Source organism: Ylistrum balloti, unplaced genomic scaffold, assembly GCF_031769215.1.
Source record: "Ylistrum balloti isolate Yb309-2 unplaced genomic scaffold, AGI_CSIRO_Ybal_v1 Utg370022, whole genome shotgun sequence".
Taxonomy (NCBI): domain Eukaryota; kingdom Metazoa; phylum Mollusca; class Bivalvia; order Pectinida; family Pectinidae; genus Ylistrum; species Ylistrum balloti.
Genome location: NW_026782089.1, coordinates 464,337 through 483,007, shown reverse-complemented (window position 1 = coordinate 483,007; position 18,671 = coordinate 464,337). Strand labels below are relative to the sequence as shown.

General features: G+C 33.8%; 2 protein-coding genes across 2 annotated transcripts; one reads left to right on the top strand and one right to left on the bottom strand.

The window, feature by feature from the left end:
* Positions 1 to 425: 425 nt before the first annotated feature.
* On the bottom strand, positions 426 to 4,019 carry LOC132548650 (E3 ubiquitin-protein ligase XIAP-like). Its single transcript, XM_060212526.1, has 6 exons — positions 3,713 to 4,019; positions 3,337 to 3,471; positions 2,885 to 2,923; positions 2,452 to 2,564; positions 1,040 to 1,079; positions 426 to 643 (listed from the first exon to the last, which is right to left on the bottom strand). The coding sequence occupies exons 1-6, from the start codon at positions 4,017 to 4,019 to the stop codon at positions 426 to 428; spliced, it is 852 nt and encodes a 283-aa protein (XP_060068509.1).
* Positions 4,020 to 4,921: 902 nt separating this feature from the next.
* Positions 4,922 to 9,511, top strand: LOC132548649 (baculoviral IAP repeat-containing protein 3-like). The gene is made up of 6 exons (XM_060212525.1): positions 4,922 to 6,545; positions 6,648 to 6,823; positions 6,911 to 6,944; positions 7,411 to 7,527; positions 7,787 to 7,936; positions 9,327 to 9,511. The coding sequence occupies exons 1-6, from the start codon at positions 4,922 to 4,924 to the stop codon at positions 9,509 to 9,511; spliced, it is 2,286 nt and encodes a 761-aa protein (XP_060068508.1).
* Positions 9,512 to 18,671: the final 9,160 nt, after the last annotated feature.

Here is an 18,671-nt window from a genome sequence, read left to right as displayed (position 1 = left end):
AGTTAGACTGACTTACGATGAACTGAAGTTCGTAAACTGACTTACATCTGTCAAAAATTAAGTCAGTCCAAAGTTTGTACGACTAGGTACTTTGATATGAACCTGTTCTGATTCCATACACGAGCGAATTTCAACCCATTACTTAGGTCTTGTTTGCTCAATAGACAGATCAGTTTGTGGCGAGGTAAGCATATGGAAGTTTGCATGAGACATCGTATGCTAACCTGAGCGATTCGGGTAAATGTTGTTTTCCATATGGGACACAACAACCATGCAAAGGACAGCGATTTTGTGGTACCTAATCAAGGAGGGGTTACAAAGAATGTGAATTCAAAGTAAACTTAACACACGCTATTTCCTTTTAAATGAAACTTCACCTTGAAAGATATGTTACACTTGATTTCCTCTTCGCGTTTATGGTTTCATTATAGATTCGCCAATTTAAACTCAAAAAATTCCTTAATTTCTTGTTGACAACCGAGACAATATTTAGGTCTCATTTGTTGACAGCAATCTTTGCAAAGACAAGAATGACAACAAGGAATAAACGTTATACATTTCTCATTATGTTGACAGTTGCGACAACGCATGCGTTTATGGCATGCTGCTGCATCCAGCATTACGTCTGTACTGGAGGGAGGACCTGCGGTAAAACAAACATACTTGGTTTTAAAAAGATCCATAGAAATCCAAGGACAATGTAACAACTCTTTACAAATTACATGCTACATTTTTTTTACCTTAGAATGTTGGCAAATTACATGTTAAAAAAGTAATTTACCTTAGAATGTTGTCAAATTAAATGCTACAAGGTTATTTATCTTAAAATGTTGATAAATTGCTTGCAACAAAGTTATGTTAAAACAGATGGCGACATAGCTAACGTTAGCTGAGTATGAGTTATAATTGCTGGATTTTGCATCCTATCTTGATCTACGAACTTAAACCATATCCCATGAGTTGTATCAAATACTTGTTGTATTGATATTATTTCTAATTTATATAAATAATGAAATAATCAAATCAGTTAAATACTCACATATTTCAGCATTTGCATTTTCGATAGCGCCGTCAAGACTCTGAAATGTTAAATATGAATAGATTATATATTTTCAGACGTAAGGCGGTTAAAATTTTTAAGTAGATTATCATGTCAGTATGTTTGCTAGGCAAAAAAAATCATATAAAAGTGGACTTATAATTCTCCAAGAAAAATCATCACCAGTACTATATAATTAATGTCTTGTAACTTTTTGTTACTAATTAGGTCAGGATATGTTGTCGTGTTTACTGTTTGCAGCACTATCGACATTGTATACATGTGTTGCTTCTATCTATCAATGTTTTATTTGTTTTCACAAATTTACCTTATTTAAATGCCTTAGTATTGAAGAGGTTATCTTCACGATGTACCAATTTTTGAAATCATTCCAGTTCCCTATTTAAAGTAATAGGATTATTGATCTTTTTGTATACTGTATACTTTCGAAAAAGGCAAGCATTAGTTTTGATTTATTACTTAAAAAACATTATGCAATTCAGCAAATATTTTTTTACGCCTACAATCCTAGAGTAACTTATCATTGCAACTGTATCCGAAAAACGACCAATGCGATAGAAAGGACATGGCTTATGTAAAGTTTTACGAAATAAAATAGTATATTGCTTTTTTTAACTGTACAACAAAAAATATGAACTATTTATATTCAAAATTATCTGTTGAGTTGATTTTCATGCTGTGCTCCTCTCAGTAATGTATTTTGAGTTTAATGTTCTGTTAGAGGAATGCGTGTGATTACCTATAAATATATGTCTTTATCTTATCATGCACGGATGCATCTATAACTAAGAAGAATCGAAAATGTTGTTACAATATTCATAGAACCATCAACCAGGTATTACATTGCCTAGTGTAACATGCTCATTTGTGACAAAACTAGGTTTCAGCCTTTGTTTTGGCTGATGGCCCAATGTCATGGTATCACTCTTAATTTCGATCCAATGATTTGTCAGTTTTACCAACAATTAAGAGATATCGTATCTCATATAATGGAAACATACTCAGAGATAGCGATTACCTCCCTTCATCCAGCACTCGTTTGCTGCTTTGCCTTTTGTTTACAAAACATGTAAATGAAAAGCTGTCTTTGCATCTATGTACCATTACGATTTATCATGAAAGGATGACACCTACTAACGTTACCACAAGGAAATACCGGAACATAATTAATCGTGCACCACCATAACTCTTGTTAACACAATTGTAATTAAAATGAAATAATAGTACTTTGGCATATAAAATGTTAAGCATTATTTAACACTATCAAATATTTCTCATCTCTTCGAACCTTGTAATGTTCCTTGTTATGGAAAAAGAAAGAACACGTGGAATAGGTTAATCGCCTGTTAAGTACACTTATGTCTTATATCTCAAACAAAATGAGTACTTACCCACTCTGTTAATGTATGAACTGGTTTTCGTCTTAGAAAAGGGCACTTTGGAGATTTCTTTGCATGTTCTGTGTGCATTTCCATGTACTTTTTGTTTTCGTGATAGTTAATCTCTGCATACATGAAAATAAAAAAAAAACTATTTATAAACAGAGAGCATTATTTTACCGGTGATTTATAACATCACATATTAACATCATTTCACAAAGTTTTGTACAACTGATCATTAGTTTATATTGTTTTATGAGATGGGCATCATATTGCTTTCATGAATGTTAATGTATTCGTTTTTTTAATAATTTTGACAAAGTCCTTGTTATCAAACCCCAAAAAAGACAAACAAAAAATTATAGAGAGAAGAGCTTGAAAGGGACTTTTATATTCTATCGGAGAGCAGAGAGAACATAGATAGAGGCATGACAATAACACTTACTTTTTCCACATTGGAAACATCGAACTTTCTGTATTTCCTCTGAAATGAAACCGAAAATTTTAATTAGTTGTTATGTCAATATCATAATTGCGATACAATTAAGTGAAAGCATTTTCTTTTTCTTTTATTCTACTTGAAATAAATAAAAATAGCTATATGTAAACAGAATCTTAATTAAAACTTCTACTTGATGGAAGTTGAGAAAAAGTATGAACCAAACTTAGATTTTCTCGAGGACCCCTAAAAAGTACAATTGAAAAGTCCATGTGTTCAGCAAGAGTAAGCGTCTACTGTTTTGTTGACACCAACTATGTTAGTCTTGATCTATCCAAATAAATAATGACAAATAAGTAATAAGTAACGAGACCAAAGTAAACAACAACGGAACATTCAGGCATACTGATGAGCATTAGATACATCCACATCGCACAATGGGACTACCAATAACTTACTATCAAAGAAAAGTCCGTTCTTTGCCATAATCGTTGCTAAAGAATGGGAAATAGAAGCACTTTCCAGACTTGTAATCCGATCTCGTCCAATGAAATAATCTGGAAATGCTGTTTTGGAAGAGTTAGCTGCAATATCTCCTGAAAAGCCAAAACAATAAACATGCAATGCTTATAGTTTATTGTTATTATTGCAATCAATGTTTTTTTTTTTTTTTTTTTCACTACTTAATATTTCACGTTAATTGTTATAATGATGTAAGCAGCAGAGAGTTGGATGGTTTTTATAGCTGATATAAAAATAGATATCCTTATATGAATTGATATGGTAATAAGGTTCAAAAGTTACTCTGGATTATTCACTATGGACAATACTTACCATTTTGTTGATTGATGAAGTCTGAGATAAATAAACATCCACGAGACCTTTCTTGGTGAATTAAAGAAATGTTGTCTAGTTCCTTGAGGTCAGACACATGTAAGCAAAGCCCACATGAAAAGCAACGCACTTTGTCGTCATCGAGAGTATAGTAAAATCCTCTGTTGGCAAGTTTTGTCAGGAAAATCTTATAATATTCCTGTGGAAAGTCTTTGAAGCTGAAAAGCCTTGATAATATATTTGAAAAATCCCTGTTCGGGGAGGAAAGTCCATCCAAAAGTGGTTGACTGGCCATGTAAGCAGTCATTTCTCTATTGATGTCCAGTAACCTAAGTTAGGATGGGAAAAACAATGGATAATTGATGGACAATATTGCTTTGTCGAATGTTAAATACTTAAGTGCTCGTTCACTATCTATGAATGAAGCCAAACATCATTACAATACCGACAGGTGGATAAACTAAACCATCGGGTGTTGCTTAATTGTGTTTATATAGAATCAAATGTTCGAACATGATCTTTGTTTTTCTTTAATACGTCAGCCATATGTAAAAAACTACTGTTCGGGAGATAAGGTTACATATACGGTGTATTTATATCGAAAAAGAACATCTATAAAATATACAAGTGTATAATGCTACAATAATCATATCAACATGGACCAGCTATGTCAAGTGACAAGCACTGTTATATATGCAAACCTGTATTAGTTGTATTAGTTGTATAGAAAATAATCTTAAAAAGGCTATAAAACTTTTTACTTACGCACCTGTGTTCTGTACTTTAGGAATCAATTATATGTGCTTATACAAATGCAAATGAACTGTTCGTACAGGATAGTTTTATCACTAATTCAACGCACTTTGAGCACAGACTGTGCTGAATAGGTTATACACTGGAGATTTACATTCATTCTATTTATAACTTGTTAAATGACGGATCATATCAAGTTGAACGAACAACTATGCGGTATGCACAGTTTTTACTTCGAACTTATGTAATGGCTATAAACTCTTACCATTCACCGACATTTAGTTGAGGACAACGCATTAGTAACAAACTATGGAAGGTATCATATGGATTATCGATGAACGAAAACTCAGACGTAGACATATAGGTCTGATTCTTTGTACAATTGTGTATGTGTTGTGTACATTGCTGTCAAGTCAAATAGTATTGTATGAGGTATCAAAACAGTGCAGAAACAAAATGGTTTGTGTGTTAATTGAGAAAACAGTAAAATCAATGAGTGAGGATCAATCACACAACGATTCGTGCTGCTGGTATCTATTCAAGATACGTATATTGAAACGCCTGAAACTACAAATTATGATCAACATATCTAAGCTTTCACATAGGTTCTGTGCTGTAAGAAACAAGTGTGATAAGACCACGGATAGAAAATCAAAATCAAAACAGACAGACGAAGGAGAAATGAAAATATTCACATTTCGAAGGATAACGGAAAAATTTGCGAAAAGAAGAGGGTTTCATCATTACATTTGTTTGATTAAAGAATCAGAAATTGTGAATAGATATGTTATTCAATGGCAAAAACAAGACATTGATTTAGTGAGTGTAAATCCATTGCTGGTAAAAGACGCTACCGTAGTGGTAAGTGCCAATCCCCTGCAAGTACAGGACACGAAAAACGAACCGTTAAATGCTATTGGAGACAGCAGAGAAACACAATTGCGTACAACAATAATTCTTCCATATGCTAGTACAGATACTCCAGATAGACACACGATTGGAGAAAAAGGAATAATTCTACATTTTGGAAAGATATCCCGATTAAAACAACATATATTTCCCCAAACTGTCACAAAACCATGTCAGAAAGAAAAAATCCTTTCAGATCCAGAGAAGAAAAGACTGTATTCTCACTACACTAAAGCGTACCAAAGTGTCCAGGTTTATCCTGTTCTACAGTATTCACTTCAACAGGCGTTCGACTCATGTGCTGAAGGAAGAAATGTTATCACCAATCCGGAAGTTTTTTTCTCAAACTACCTTACTAGATTGTCATCATATAAGAATTTCTCAAGTAAACAAGCTCCAAGTGCAGTTAAACTTAGCAAGGCTGGATTTTATTCTACAGGGAATAAATACGAAACTGCATGTTTTCATTGTGGTTGTAGATACTCTGGTTGGAATGCACGTGATGATCCAATCCATATCCATGAAGAAATTTCACCTGAATGTGAATTCATACAGGAGATAGTTACAAACGAAGGTAATGACAGAATAACTGGCTTTCCTCTTGCCAATGGAACTCCGTGTTCAGAAAATACCGATACACACACTCATCAGCATCCGAAAGAAAGTTCTTTTATTGTATATGGAGATGAAAATGACGAAGACAGTAGACTGAGTGACAAAAGAACTGACATTTCCATGGCAAACTCAGCATGCGATTTTAAGCAGGAGAAAAGCTATTTTAATGACTGCAATGGTTTTAAATGTAATATGCTTGCAGAAACGAAACCAATAACTACTTCGCTTTCTTCTAAATTTCAAAGTCTCTCTTTTGACAATACACCTTCCTTTGCTTCTTTACCTGTTCATCAAAACGAAATCACTTCTTCCGAGTCTGAATCGGCAATGGCTGCCTTAAATGGCAATTCAGACTGCCAGATGAATGCGACAGAATTTGCTTCCAGTCATATAGTACCAAAGGATAGAAGAGGAAAACAAAAATATCAGGATCTACTCCATCCACTGTTTCCACAATTTATGTCGATACTCGTGAGGATCTCGTCCTTTGCCAAATGGCCAACGCATGTTTCCCAGTCAGGCAAACAAATGGCTGATGCAGGATTCTTTTATAAAGGTTTTAATTAACTACTTCTTTTTGACCACATATGTGAAATTCAATTTTAATTTGCTCTAAACAGTGATATTAAACTCTTAAATCTTCCATTTTCTCTCGAAGGGTACGGCGATGCAGTCGTCTGCTTCTGGTGCGGAGTTTGCATTTTCAGCTGGGAGGATGGAGATGATCCATGGATTGAGCATGTCAAATGGCAGCCAATATGTCCATTTACGATCCAGAACAAAGGACAAGATTTCATCGACCTTATACTTGAAGGACAGGATGGATCCCTCAGAGTAAGTATCTATTACCACCACTGTTGGATATCAAATATCATAAACATATCATATAACATAAAAAGTCCCTTTTCTCTTGTATTTTAGGAAGACAGACGTGTCGAGGATTTTAATGTCGCCGGTAAGTATTCGTTCTTACAGTAGATTGAACTTTTGATATGCATTGTAACATAAAAATCGCTTTATCAGTTGTGAATTATCTGACATGGATTATGTAATTCTGAATGTGTTGTTTCTGACGTGTAAATATACATACATGTATATCTATTGATAATTCAGGTTTGATCACGTATCATTGCTTCCGCTTGGCAAGTACCCTACATGGAGCTAGTGCAATGATCTCTGCCGACCGATTATGTGATAAACGTGGCGTTTACTGTACTGAAAACGACAACGGCTTTTTAATTTTAATTTCTCGTGTTTTTACGTGCTGATGTGTTGGACGAGAATTTTTCCATCGGAATTATCCCGACTTCACACAGTGTAATCCCGTTTTGTCACACTTTAGCTGTAAGTAACTACTGTAGAACAAAAAAAGTACAATTTACAATGCATTTCTACTTTTAAGTGTTTGGTATTGATTTCAGAACAAACGCTTTCCAGACAAGATGATCTCGAATCACATAAGTCAACAAAACTGAAAGAGATGGGGTTCAAACAAGAAAAAATCCAAGAAGCTGTTATTAAGGTGTCCAGAGGAGCAGGTAAATTAAAATACTTGTATACATTTACATTGTAAGCAAGATCCCAGTTTCCAATTTTATTTAAGACAAAGACCATTGTGACCGGTGAATATTCGATTGTTTCATCAAGACGATGAAATGTTTTACTCTGTCTCTTCACTTGAACACAGGTCATGTATCCACATATTGATATTTGTTATCAAACCAGTTGTAAAATAATGCTCTGATAAACAATTTCTATATATATATTAAGTACACAAACAACAATTAACTTCGTTAGGTAATTACTCATGGGAAGACATTTTGGAGCAGCTGCTAAACGAAGAAACAACTGAACCTGAATCATTACCAACAATGTTCCCAAAACGAGATAAAATTCCAACTGATTCAGCTACTGGGCATGACCGCATTGCATCTGTCGATCTCTCAGGTATTATATTCATTGATAGTCTCCTACCAGCTCTAGAAGTGTTCTACTTTTCACTGGTAGAGAGTATACTTAAAATTTATCTTTCCGTAATACAGGCATTGCAAAAAAGTAAATTGATAACCGCATTAGAATTTGGAAAATTTAAAAGTGTTGAAGCCATGTTTTTCCGTAATTCGATATTTCAGTCTATTTCGGTGATAGTATAATACTAATTACTAATAAGAAAAGCCTACATTGGCCGGCCCATTATTTATGTGCGATTAAAATCGTTTAAAAGAGGGACTGACCTGCGCATATGGTGTTCACATAATGCTATATGTCAGCGGTTTTCCTTTCTATATTATCAAGGTCCTTCGATATGGATTTTTTTTACTAATTTTGTTTTTATTTCAACAATTGCGTTTGCTAAAATTTGTATAGAATGATATATTATGTTAAATTTCCCTGTCAATCAAGGATATCGTTAAGATACGGTGTTTACCTGATACACTATTGTTCACGTATAACATATATTGTCAGTTAAAGTAACATTTTGAAGTCACATGTATCACGTGACCGATTACCTCTTTCAAGTTCAAGTAGCGAGTATTTTCGTCTAACTTAAACTGGTATCTGTATATATTTTGGCAGTTCCAAATCGGTAGCAGAGCTACTTGGTTAAGGATGTAGCAGAATTTTAACAAAAACCTAAATCGTCACGCAAACTCTAAGGGTTCATTTAACTTTAATTTAGAGCTTTGGTTGGAAGGACGTCAATATCGATTAGAGAGATAAGGAAGATGTCCATTCTTAAAACATAATGATAAAGATTTAAATATAACGCCTAGGCATCTTATCCCTGCACAGTAACATGATAGTAACGGTATGACGTCAGACTCAAACTTGTTAAACCCAGGTATCTGCTGTTGCGCATCATTTCTTTATTCTGGATTCGGAGTAAGAAGGAACATGTTGTGTATAAATGTATGTCATAAGAACCAATTATGTAGGATTCAGTGGAATCATCCGATCATCACTGCATATTCATCCATGCATCACTGCATATTCATCATTGACATAGGCCCTCAGTAGAACTGTTAAACCTTATTTGCTTTGATAGGGAATTTTCAAGAGCTAAAACAGAGCCCGTTTGCACATTTCCCTCTTCTTATCTCTTTATATTCTTTTTCTCATTTTCATTTTTCCCATTTAAAATCCGTCAGTCCCATGGATTAAATAATAGACAAGAGTACTGAAATAAAATCTATACTTAACACAATAACAAAGATGAGTGATAACAAAAATTTATTTTCTTTGTATGAAGCAGGACTGTGATGTCGAACTATTTCTCAAATATTTTTACCATATTTCATGTTACCAAACTTTCACGAATATTACCTTATGATTTCAGATGAAAGTAATCATTTAAGAAGACTTGAACGATTGATGTGCAAGATTTGTTTGACAGAAGAGGTGAGAGTTACTTTCCTTCCATGTGGTCATCTCATATGTTGTATGGAATGTTCAAAAATGGTATCCAGGTGTCCGATATGCCGTGAACGGATCGAAACTAGAATCAAATGTTATATTTCATGAGGAATACAAACATCCCATTCATTATAATATGAAATATGAATTACACTAATAATGTTATTTCCAATGCGTTTCATACCAGTGTGTACCATTAAACAATCGACGATACAATGTGAAAAAGAAAACTAAAGTGCTCAAAGTTATGTGAAATGTTTTCAGATATACCTCTTTACATAACCACGTGACCTAAATGATGCAAATCCGAAAAAGAACAGGAAATCAAAACACCATAATAAGTTGGTCATCATGATGAAATCATCATTATCATCATCATTATCATTATCATTATCATTATCATCATCATTATCATCATCATTATCATTATCATTATCATTATCATCATCATTATCATCATCATTATCATCAAAGCAAAATAGAATATACATGAGTTTTAAATATATATATTAAGAGTATCATAGCCATCAGGCAGACTGATATTGGAATTTGTTCTACTCGGTTTTGAAACACTGAGTCCTGCAATTTTTTTTCTCACAAATATGTGTTGCTGTTCCGATGTCGCAGTATTTCGTGAGTTACTAACCGCACAATGTCTGCAAACATCTATATCGATGTCTAAAAGGGGTATCTAAATATTAAGGTAGCTAATAGATTACTCTGACAATGCGGTTGATTCTTTATCAACGAACATACCTTTTACAAAGGTGAAAAGAGTTCGCGGATATGAAAAGTTCATCCTTGGTCATACATCTGTTCGACCTAATAACGACCAGTGATGACTTACCTTTGGGCGAACGTAATGAATAACAAAAGCTTTTCTCATGACTTGTGTAAACTCAGTTTTTGTTACTAATAACTAATAAAACAATATCTTTTCTAAATACATGTGACATGCTCGCTGTCATTCTGATGATGTATAACAAACATATACATTGTTCTCATTTGCGATCGTGACATTACTTACTTGAAAATACCAAGGTTTATCAGGCGATTGTTGTCGACGAAGTGGAAGACGCTTACTCTTCCGCAACACTTGGTCTTATTCTCCTTTTACTTTTTCAGGGGTGGCCATTTGTTCTGTTAATATTTTGGAGTATTTTATAGAGATTGAATGTGGATATGATTATGTTGACATGTTGGTATTTACAACATACTAATACAACCCTATATGTACTGTACCTATGTGAGGCACTGAGAGTTGTGTAATGCTATTACAGTAATATATTTGGTACTATTACTATTGGCTTTTATTCAAATGCAGTGTGGTGTGGATCTTTTTCAGGTGTGTAGATAATTTAACGCACGTCGTCCGCGTCTTGGTTTTTTTTTTTTTTTTTTTAAATATGATGTTCCTTATTTTGTTTTGTTTGATAATTACAAGCAAAACAAAACAAAACAACTTTCAAGCATCATACCGTTATACAATTAACCAGAGTTATTCCTGACTATAAATATGTATTCACTAACCAATAGCTATAATTGTATAAGCTTGCTATTAATTGTTGAATCCAACTAGGAAAAATATGACATCCATAAAGACGTTTATAGGGGCAGTCATTTATTCTTTCTTTTTTTAAATATTTATATATCCCATCCACTTTCAGAAATCATTTCATGCAGATCACCGTTATCTCGTGAACAATGTATGAACTTCAGGATCACACAATATATGTTGAGAAAACCGTTCACACAGTAGAACGGAGCACCAAAAAAATTGATAGGAGTCTATCACACATATAGCATTGTAAGGTCTATATGAACCATTTTCTTTTTTTTTCTATTTCATTTGCTGGACTCCTTTAAACGCACCATGTGATGATGGTGTTTGTTGAGTTTATTTACTGAAGGTATCGTTCCGTCGTGGATTAAGGATACTACCTCGAAATACTTTGGAGCAGAAAACATGTGCGATTCCAAATAATAGAGACTTGTTTTAGATTTTCGAGATACACGTGTGGACCCTATATTACAATGTACATTTTTATGTCAAAATCAAGTTATTTTATATTTCTGATGCAGTAGTTGATTTAATCTTAATATCGAATTACCATACTTACAATTTTGAACTGCAGTTGTTGTAATGTTATGTAAGACATCTCAAACCGATTGAGTGACAATTGAGTATCCCCTGTATGTTGTTCCGAGAGGTAGCAACCGGCTACTCCAACAAGACTGCTTCGAAACGACTTTGGTTGTTGCCGTGTTGAAAAAAGTTTCAATTTGTAGGTACAATTCTAAAATGTTGATGGTAAATGGATTATCTCCATTAAAGCTTGCCAAGATAGGATGGTATCGCATTACCTGTATTTAACGTATATTTTATTAAGCAGGTCCATTAATACGAATGAAAAGAGCGCATGTCTTATACCACATGCATCACAGTTGTGTACAGTCATTATGATCGCTGTCTTTGGTCAATTTTATTGCGTTATTTATATATATATATGTATTAGGTTCTTTTTAAAGATTGATATAAATATCACTGTGTTATTAAATGGGTTGGATTTAGAAAAATGTTTTATCGATTTTACTTCACTCGTGTGTTTGTTTTAAATGCCACCGACCATAAAGCTGCATGTCACAGAACTACCTTGTTGTTAGCGTGATATCAGCCTATATTTAGTACGTTTGTAATGAAACGTGTTTTTTGATCTAGTGGATATTTTATTAACTGAAGATTCCCATTGTTTCCGTTGTGTTGTGTTCATGGGGTCATATTTATTGTGACGTGAACGAAGGGTGAGAAAAATATAAAAAGATACAGGTAGAAATATTGTAAATAATGTTGGAATTATAAATGTCTCAATTTCTAATCTTTTCATTGGGGTATTTTATTTACCTTGTACAATCCAGTACAAATATGTCGTTTGTTTATCCATGAATAATGTGTTGTTGATAGAATCATACATGGGTCTGTTCCATCATAAGGGACATCTCAACTGAGTTCTAACAACACAATCTTTTACACTCGTATACTTTTTGCTTCTTTTTTTCTTACATATCTAAGAAATTTACAAATTGAAAGTTGTTATGAAATCTTTTCATCGTGCCATCACCTAACATCCCGTGAAAGGTATGTCGAAACTACTACTGACTTCATCGATTTGCGACATGGTTACACAACATAAAATTATGACGTTATCGATTCGGTATATGCTTACGCTACATAAAATGATGACGTTATGGATTTGGTATATGCTTACGCTACATAAAATGATGACGTTATGGATTTGGTATATGCATACGCTACGTAAAATGATGACGTTATCGATTTGCGACCGGCATGGTTACCCTATATGAAATAACAACGCTACCATGTCGTGAGCGCATGCTACCTGTCATAACATGTGGATTGACCGAGAATTCACATTATAGGGTGTACAAAAAAATATTAAACAGATAAAACGGGTGAAATATCTATCAATGACGAGATAACATAACTATCATTCGGTGTGTAGTAGGAACGATCTACATATACTAGAGATATATGTAGTGTCTGAATCATGCAGAGTTAGAAGGATGTATATCCTGTGCATATTACATTCAATGAGAGTGTAGTGGTACATTATAATGTATATGAAATAATTCTGAGTCAAGTGCATGTAAAGTATACTTTGATATTCATTGTATATGATATATTGTGTATATAACATATGGGTCAGTTGAACGCCTTCTCTGTACACTTTGTAGCCATGAGTCCTGTATAATGTTTAGTGCACATATATCTATTAATAACTACATTGCATGAGATATATCTATATATTTTGTTTGTGTAACAATAACTAAATCCTTAAAACATCATATGAACGTTATGCCTTTTGAAGTGGGCACCCTTCCCAGGTTAATTAAGTTTGACAATTATATATCATTCGCTTCACATTTCAGAAACATTTAAGTAATGAAACATCGGTAAGACTATTTGAGTTTAAGTGTTGAGAGACAGGTAGATGAAAGACATTGCTGAGATACAGGTAGATGAAGGACATTGTTGAGATACAGGTAGATGAAGGACAGTGTTGAGATACAGGTAGATGAAGGACATTGTTGAGATACAGGGAGATGAAGGACATTGTTGAGATACAGGTAGATGAAGGACATTGTTGAGATACAGGTAGATGAAGGACAGTGTTGAGATACAGGGAGATGAAGGACTGGCCTTCTCATTGGCTTATTTTTCAAATCGCTATTTTAAAAGCATCCAAAATTAGTTTATTTTTTAAATAACAATACGATTACAATATATTTCAAAAAAGAAGCACAGTGTGGTTGAACTATTGATAAATTTTGAACAATATATTTTACGGAATTCTCGACATGACGTAAGCGTACAGAACACTGTACGTGCGAGTTGGCGCTATGATAAGAAGCTAGTCTGGGGGCTTGGTTTGAATTATCAACTAACAGCACTCATAAACAAACAAAACTTACAAACAGAACATCAATTTTGCTTTAATCCTTGTCGTTGTGGCAAGATCGTCTTAATATATAACATCGCTTTACCTCAATAGACTTCACAAAATTGGACTGTTCGTCCTACGCGCACACTTGCCGATATGACACTTTTATTAGGATTTTCACATCCACCGCCATGACACTTTTTCAAGTTTTTGAAGATAAAAAGTTTGCGCTTCGTAGGCAAGGTACATTTGGTGCTCATGATTTATGAATGATATATTTTTAATACTGTACTGATCATGATGTTGACTTTGTTATAACCTATATTTTTGTCTTTTAGTTTTATTTGATGAAGGTTGATTGTGCTGATTTCTCAATGTTTGTTAATGTGTATCAAAGTTCCTTGAAATGAAAATATTCCTTTAAACAAAGCGCGTATAAAAAAACCCCAAAATATTCATGTTTATAATTATCAATTAACTAAAACAAAATATTTCCATAACATATTTATTCATTTAGCGTGTCATGGTGACATTACCTAATGCATTGGAGATCAGAAATAATAGTAGCTATAGTGAAAATATTGTAAATTTTGTATATATATTGAAGTCTGGTTTAATCTCATAAAACTATGCCTTTATAGACGTAATTACTGGAAGAAAAGTTTAACCATGATACTTCAAGGAAGATTGGCATGTAAATACATTTTATGTTATTACTTACACTTTTATCTACCTGAAATGCTGTGTATACCTTATCTACTTTCCTCAACTACAAATATGATTATAATAAGTAAACTTTGCAATACATTCAAAATAAAGAAGTAGTTATAAAGTCCTTTCGATTTGTTTAAATCCTCATATTGATAGGATAGTAATTGCAACATCATTAGTCAACTTCATCATAGAGCTATTTGTCATTTGGCTTGTTAGCGATAGATATATGGTTTGTATGTATTTTGTTATTTTTTTTTACCTATTTTTATTTATTCACATTATTGTCGTCAAATTTGAAATAAGAATTAAAGAAGATATAAAATCGCTTAAAATTAAGAAAAATAGCCTCTGGTTCTCTTATTTAAGTAATGTTTGCATTCCAAAGTGTAGGAGTATGGGGAAAGTAATATATCTTAGCGGTTATTTGTGAACATTTTTCAATACGTTTAGCCTCTCGGTACTTTCAGTACTTTGATTTATTTTTTGGCATGATTTGCGATCTATGAAGACTACCTAATGGTATGGCGAGCAGTGTAACTCAGTGTCACAACACTGCTGTGCACGAGGTTTTCCCGTTTTGTGCTTCTTCCGAGAGACAAAGTCACCAATACAATAATGCAACATTCGATGCAGGACTATCGTTTTTTTAAATACGTGCTCGTAAGGTATTACAAATTTTGTCACCCTTGAGTATAAGTAATGATCTTTATTCACTTTAAACGTTGTTAAAGAGTCTCCAGTGGCCAGAAAATGTCTTATGCATGGCTTATATACGTTGTAACATATTCTTATGAGTGTAAAGACCATCCTATATGTTGTTTGAATTTTTAGATACGTTTGATAACACGACACCTAACTGCTTTATTTGTAATTATGTATATTGTTACATTATGCATCATGTATTTCCTGAAACAGGAGCTTTATAAGTAACCCATTATAACATATTTTTGTCCAAACCATCATTTATTGCTCGATAATAATACGAAAATGGTACATGTTTCTATCACACGTTCTCTTCGATGCCTCTAAAAAGTTCTGTCGTCATCAGTTAGAAAAAAAAAAAAGATAATTTGATTTCGAATAGATAAAGCACGGACTGTCAAAGTAATCTTTACAACGTCTGAGGTTATGTTCCGTCGACCATTGTATATATTTCTTGATCAGTAGTAAACAAACAACATGTACACAACTTAACCTAATCATGTGTAGAAACGCCGTGTACGATTTGTAATTTTGATTTTGTCTGCAACGCCGTAACGGAAGATGTGGATGCGAAATGCTGCGTCATAGAACGGGGCCACGTTCGTAAATATATTGGGTTTTTAGGGAGTAGGAGGGATGAATTAGACTTGTTTCAGGTAAATCGCAATTTAAGTGGTATTCAATTTCGGTACGAAATTTTAAGACTAATGCCCTCTCCATTCTTAGCCATAGCGTGCGTAGAACAATCATGTATGCAAAACTTTCCCGCAGCAGAATTATTGGCCATCGAAATCACTTTTTTGTCATTATTGAACGCAAAGATCTTCATCTAAATTTGACAGCAGATATATCCGATTTGTACAGTTATTTTATTCGTGCATGATTAATAAATAAATCAATAAACGCAAATTAAACCGCTACATAAGTGTTGCATTTCTTGTTTATATGCATTGATCGTGATAGCACAAAATCCCAGTTAAAACAAAATTTACAAACAAAGCCAACCTAGACAAAGAAAGAAAAATAATGTGAATAGGTATCATGTAATCATCATCATCATCATCAACAAGAACTGACAACAGCGTGAAATCTCACGTGGAAATGATAAACGTTGAAACAAAACTTTCTTTACAGAGCCGGTACGCTTTCCTATACCAAAAGGTAAATATAGACCTGGTAAACTGTCCTATACCAATGGGTAAATATAGACCTGGTAAACTGTCCTATACCAATGGGTAAATATAGACCTGGTAAACTGTCCTATACCAAAAGGTAAATATAGACCTGGTAAACTGTCCTATACCAAAGGGTAAATATAGACCTGGTAAACTGTCCTATACCAAAAGGTAAATATAGACCTGGTAAACTGTCCTATACCAAAAGGTAAATATAGACCTGGTAAACTGTCCTATACCAATGGGTAAATATAGACCTGGTAAACTGTCCTATACCAATGGGTAAATATAGACCTGGTAAACTGTCCTATACCAATGGGTAAATATAGACCTGGTAAACTGTCCTATACCAAAAGGTAAATATAGACCTGGTAAACTGTCCTATACCAATGGGTAAATATAGACCTGGTAAACTGTCCTATACCAAAAGGTAAATATAGACCTGGTAAACTGTCCTATACCAATGGGTAAATATAGACCTGGTAAACTGTCCTATACCAAAAGGTAAATATAGACCTGGTAAACTGTCCTATACCAAAAGGTAAATATAGACCTGGTAAACTGTCCTATACCAATGGGTAAATATAGACCTGGTAAACTGTCCTATACCAATGGGTAAATATAGACCTGGTAAACTGTCCTATACCAATGGGTAAATATAGACCTGGTAAACTGTCCTATACCAAAAGGTAAATATAGACCTGGTAAACTGTCCTATACCAATGGGTAAATATAGACCTGGTAAACTGTCCTATACCAATGGGTAAATATAGACCTGGTAAACTGTCCTATACCAAAAGGTAAATATAGACCTGGTAAACTGTCCTATACCAAAAGGTAAATATAGACCTGGTAAACTGTCCTATACCAATGGGTAAATATAGACCTGGTAAACTGTCCTATACCAAAAGGTAAATATAGACCTGGTAAACTGTCCTATACCAATGGGTAAATATAGACCTGGTAAACTGTCCTATACCAAAAGGGTAAATATAGACCTGGTAAACTGTCCTATACTAAAGGGTAAATATAGAACTATATAGACTGGTACACCTTCCAATACCAAAAGGTTAATATAGAACTGGTGAATACACCCTCTTATTATCACAGTATCTATATATATATACACATATATAGGGTACATCTTCCTATATCAAAGGATCAAAAAGTTCTGGTACATAATTCTATACCACACGATAATTATAGAGATGGCACACGTTCCTGTATCAAAGGGGAAATATAGCATTGGTACACCTACCCATACCAAGAGGTAAATAAAGAGCATGTACACCTTCTTATACCGAAGGATGAATAAATAACTGGTACACCTTCCTATACCGAAGGATGAATAAATAACTGGTACACCTACCCATACCAAGAGGTAAATAAAGACCATGTACACCTTCTTATACCGAAGGATGAATAAATAACTGGTACACTTTTCTATACCGAAGGATGAATAAATAACTGGTACACCTTCCTATAACGAAGGATGAATAAATAACTGGTACACCTTCCTATACCGAAGGATGAATATAGAACTGGTACACCTTCCTATACCGAAGGATGAATAAATAACTGGTACACCTTCCTATAACGAAGGATGAATAAATAACTGGTACACCTTCCTATACCGAAGGATGAATAAATAACTGGTACACTTTCCTATACCGAAGGATGCATAAATAACTGGTACACCTTCCTATGCCGAAGGATGAATAAATAACTGGTTTACCTTCCTATACCGAAGGATGAATAAATAACTGGTATACACCTTCCTATACTTAATGGTAAATATAGAACTGCTACACCTTCCTATACTTAAGGATGAATAAATAACTGGTACACCTTCCTATACCAAGAGGTAAATATAGAAGACTGTACACCTTCCTATACTTAATGGATGAATATATAACTGCTACACCTTCCTATACTAAATGGATAAATATATAATTGGTACACCTTCCTATACTTAATGGTAAATATAGAACTGCTACACCTTCCTATACTTAATGGTAAATATAGAACTGATACACCTTCCTATACTTAATGGTAAATATAGAACTGTTACACCTCCCTATACTAAATGGTAAATATAGAACTGCTACACCTTCCTATACTACATGGTAAATATAGAACTGCTACACCTTCCTATACTTAATGGTAAATATAGAAGTGATACACCTTCCTATACTTAATGGTAAATATAGAACTGTT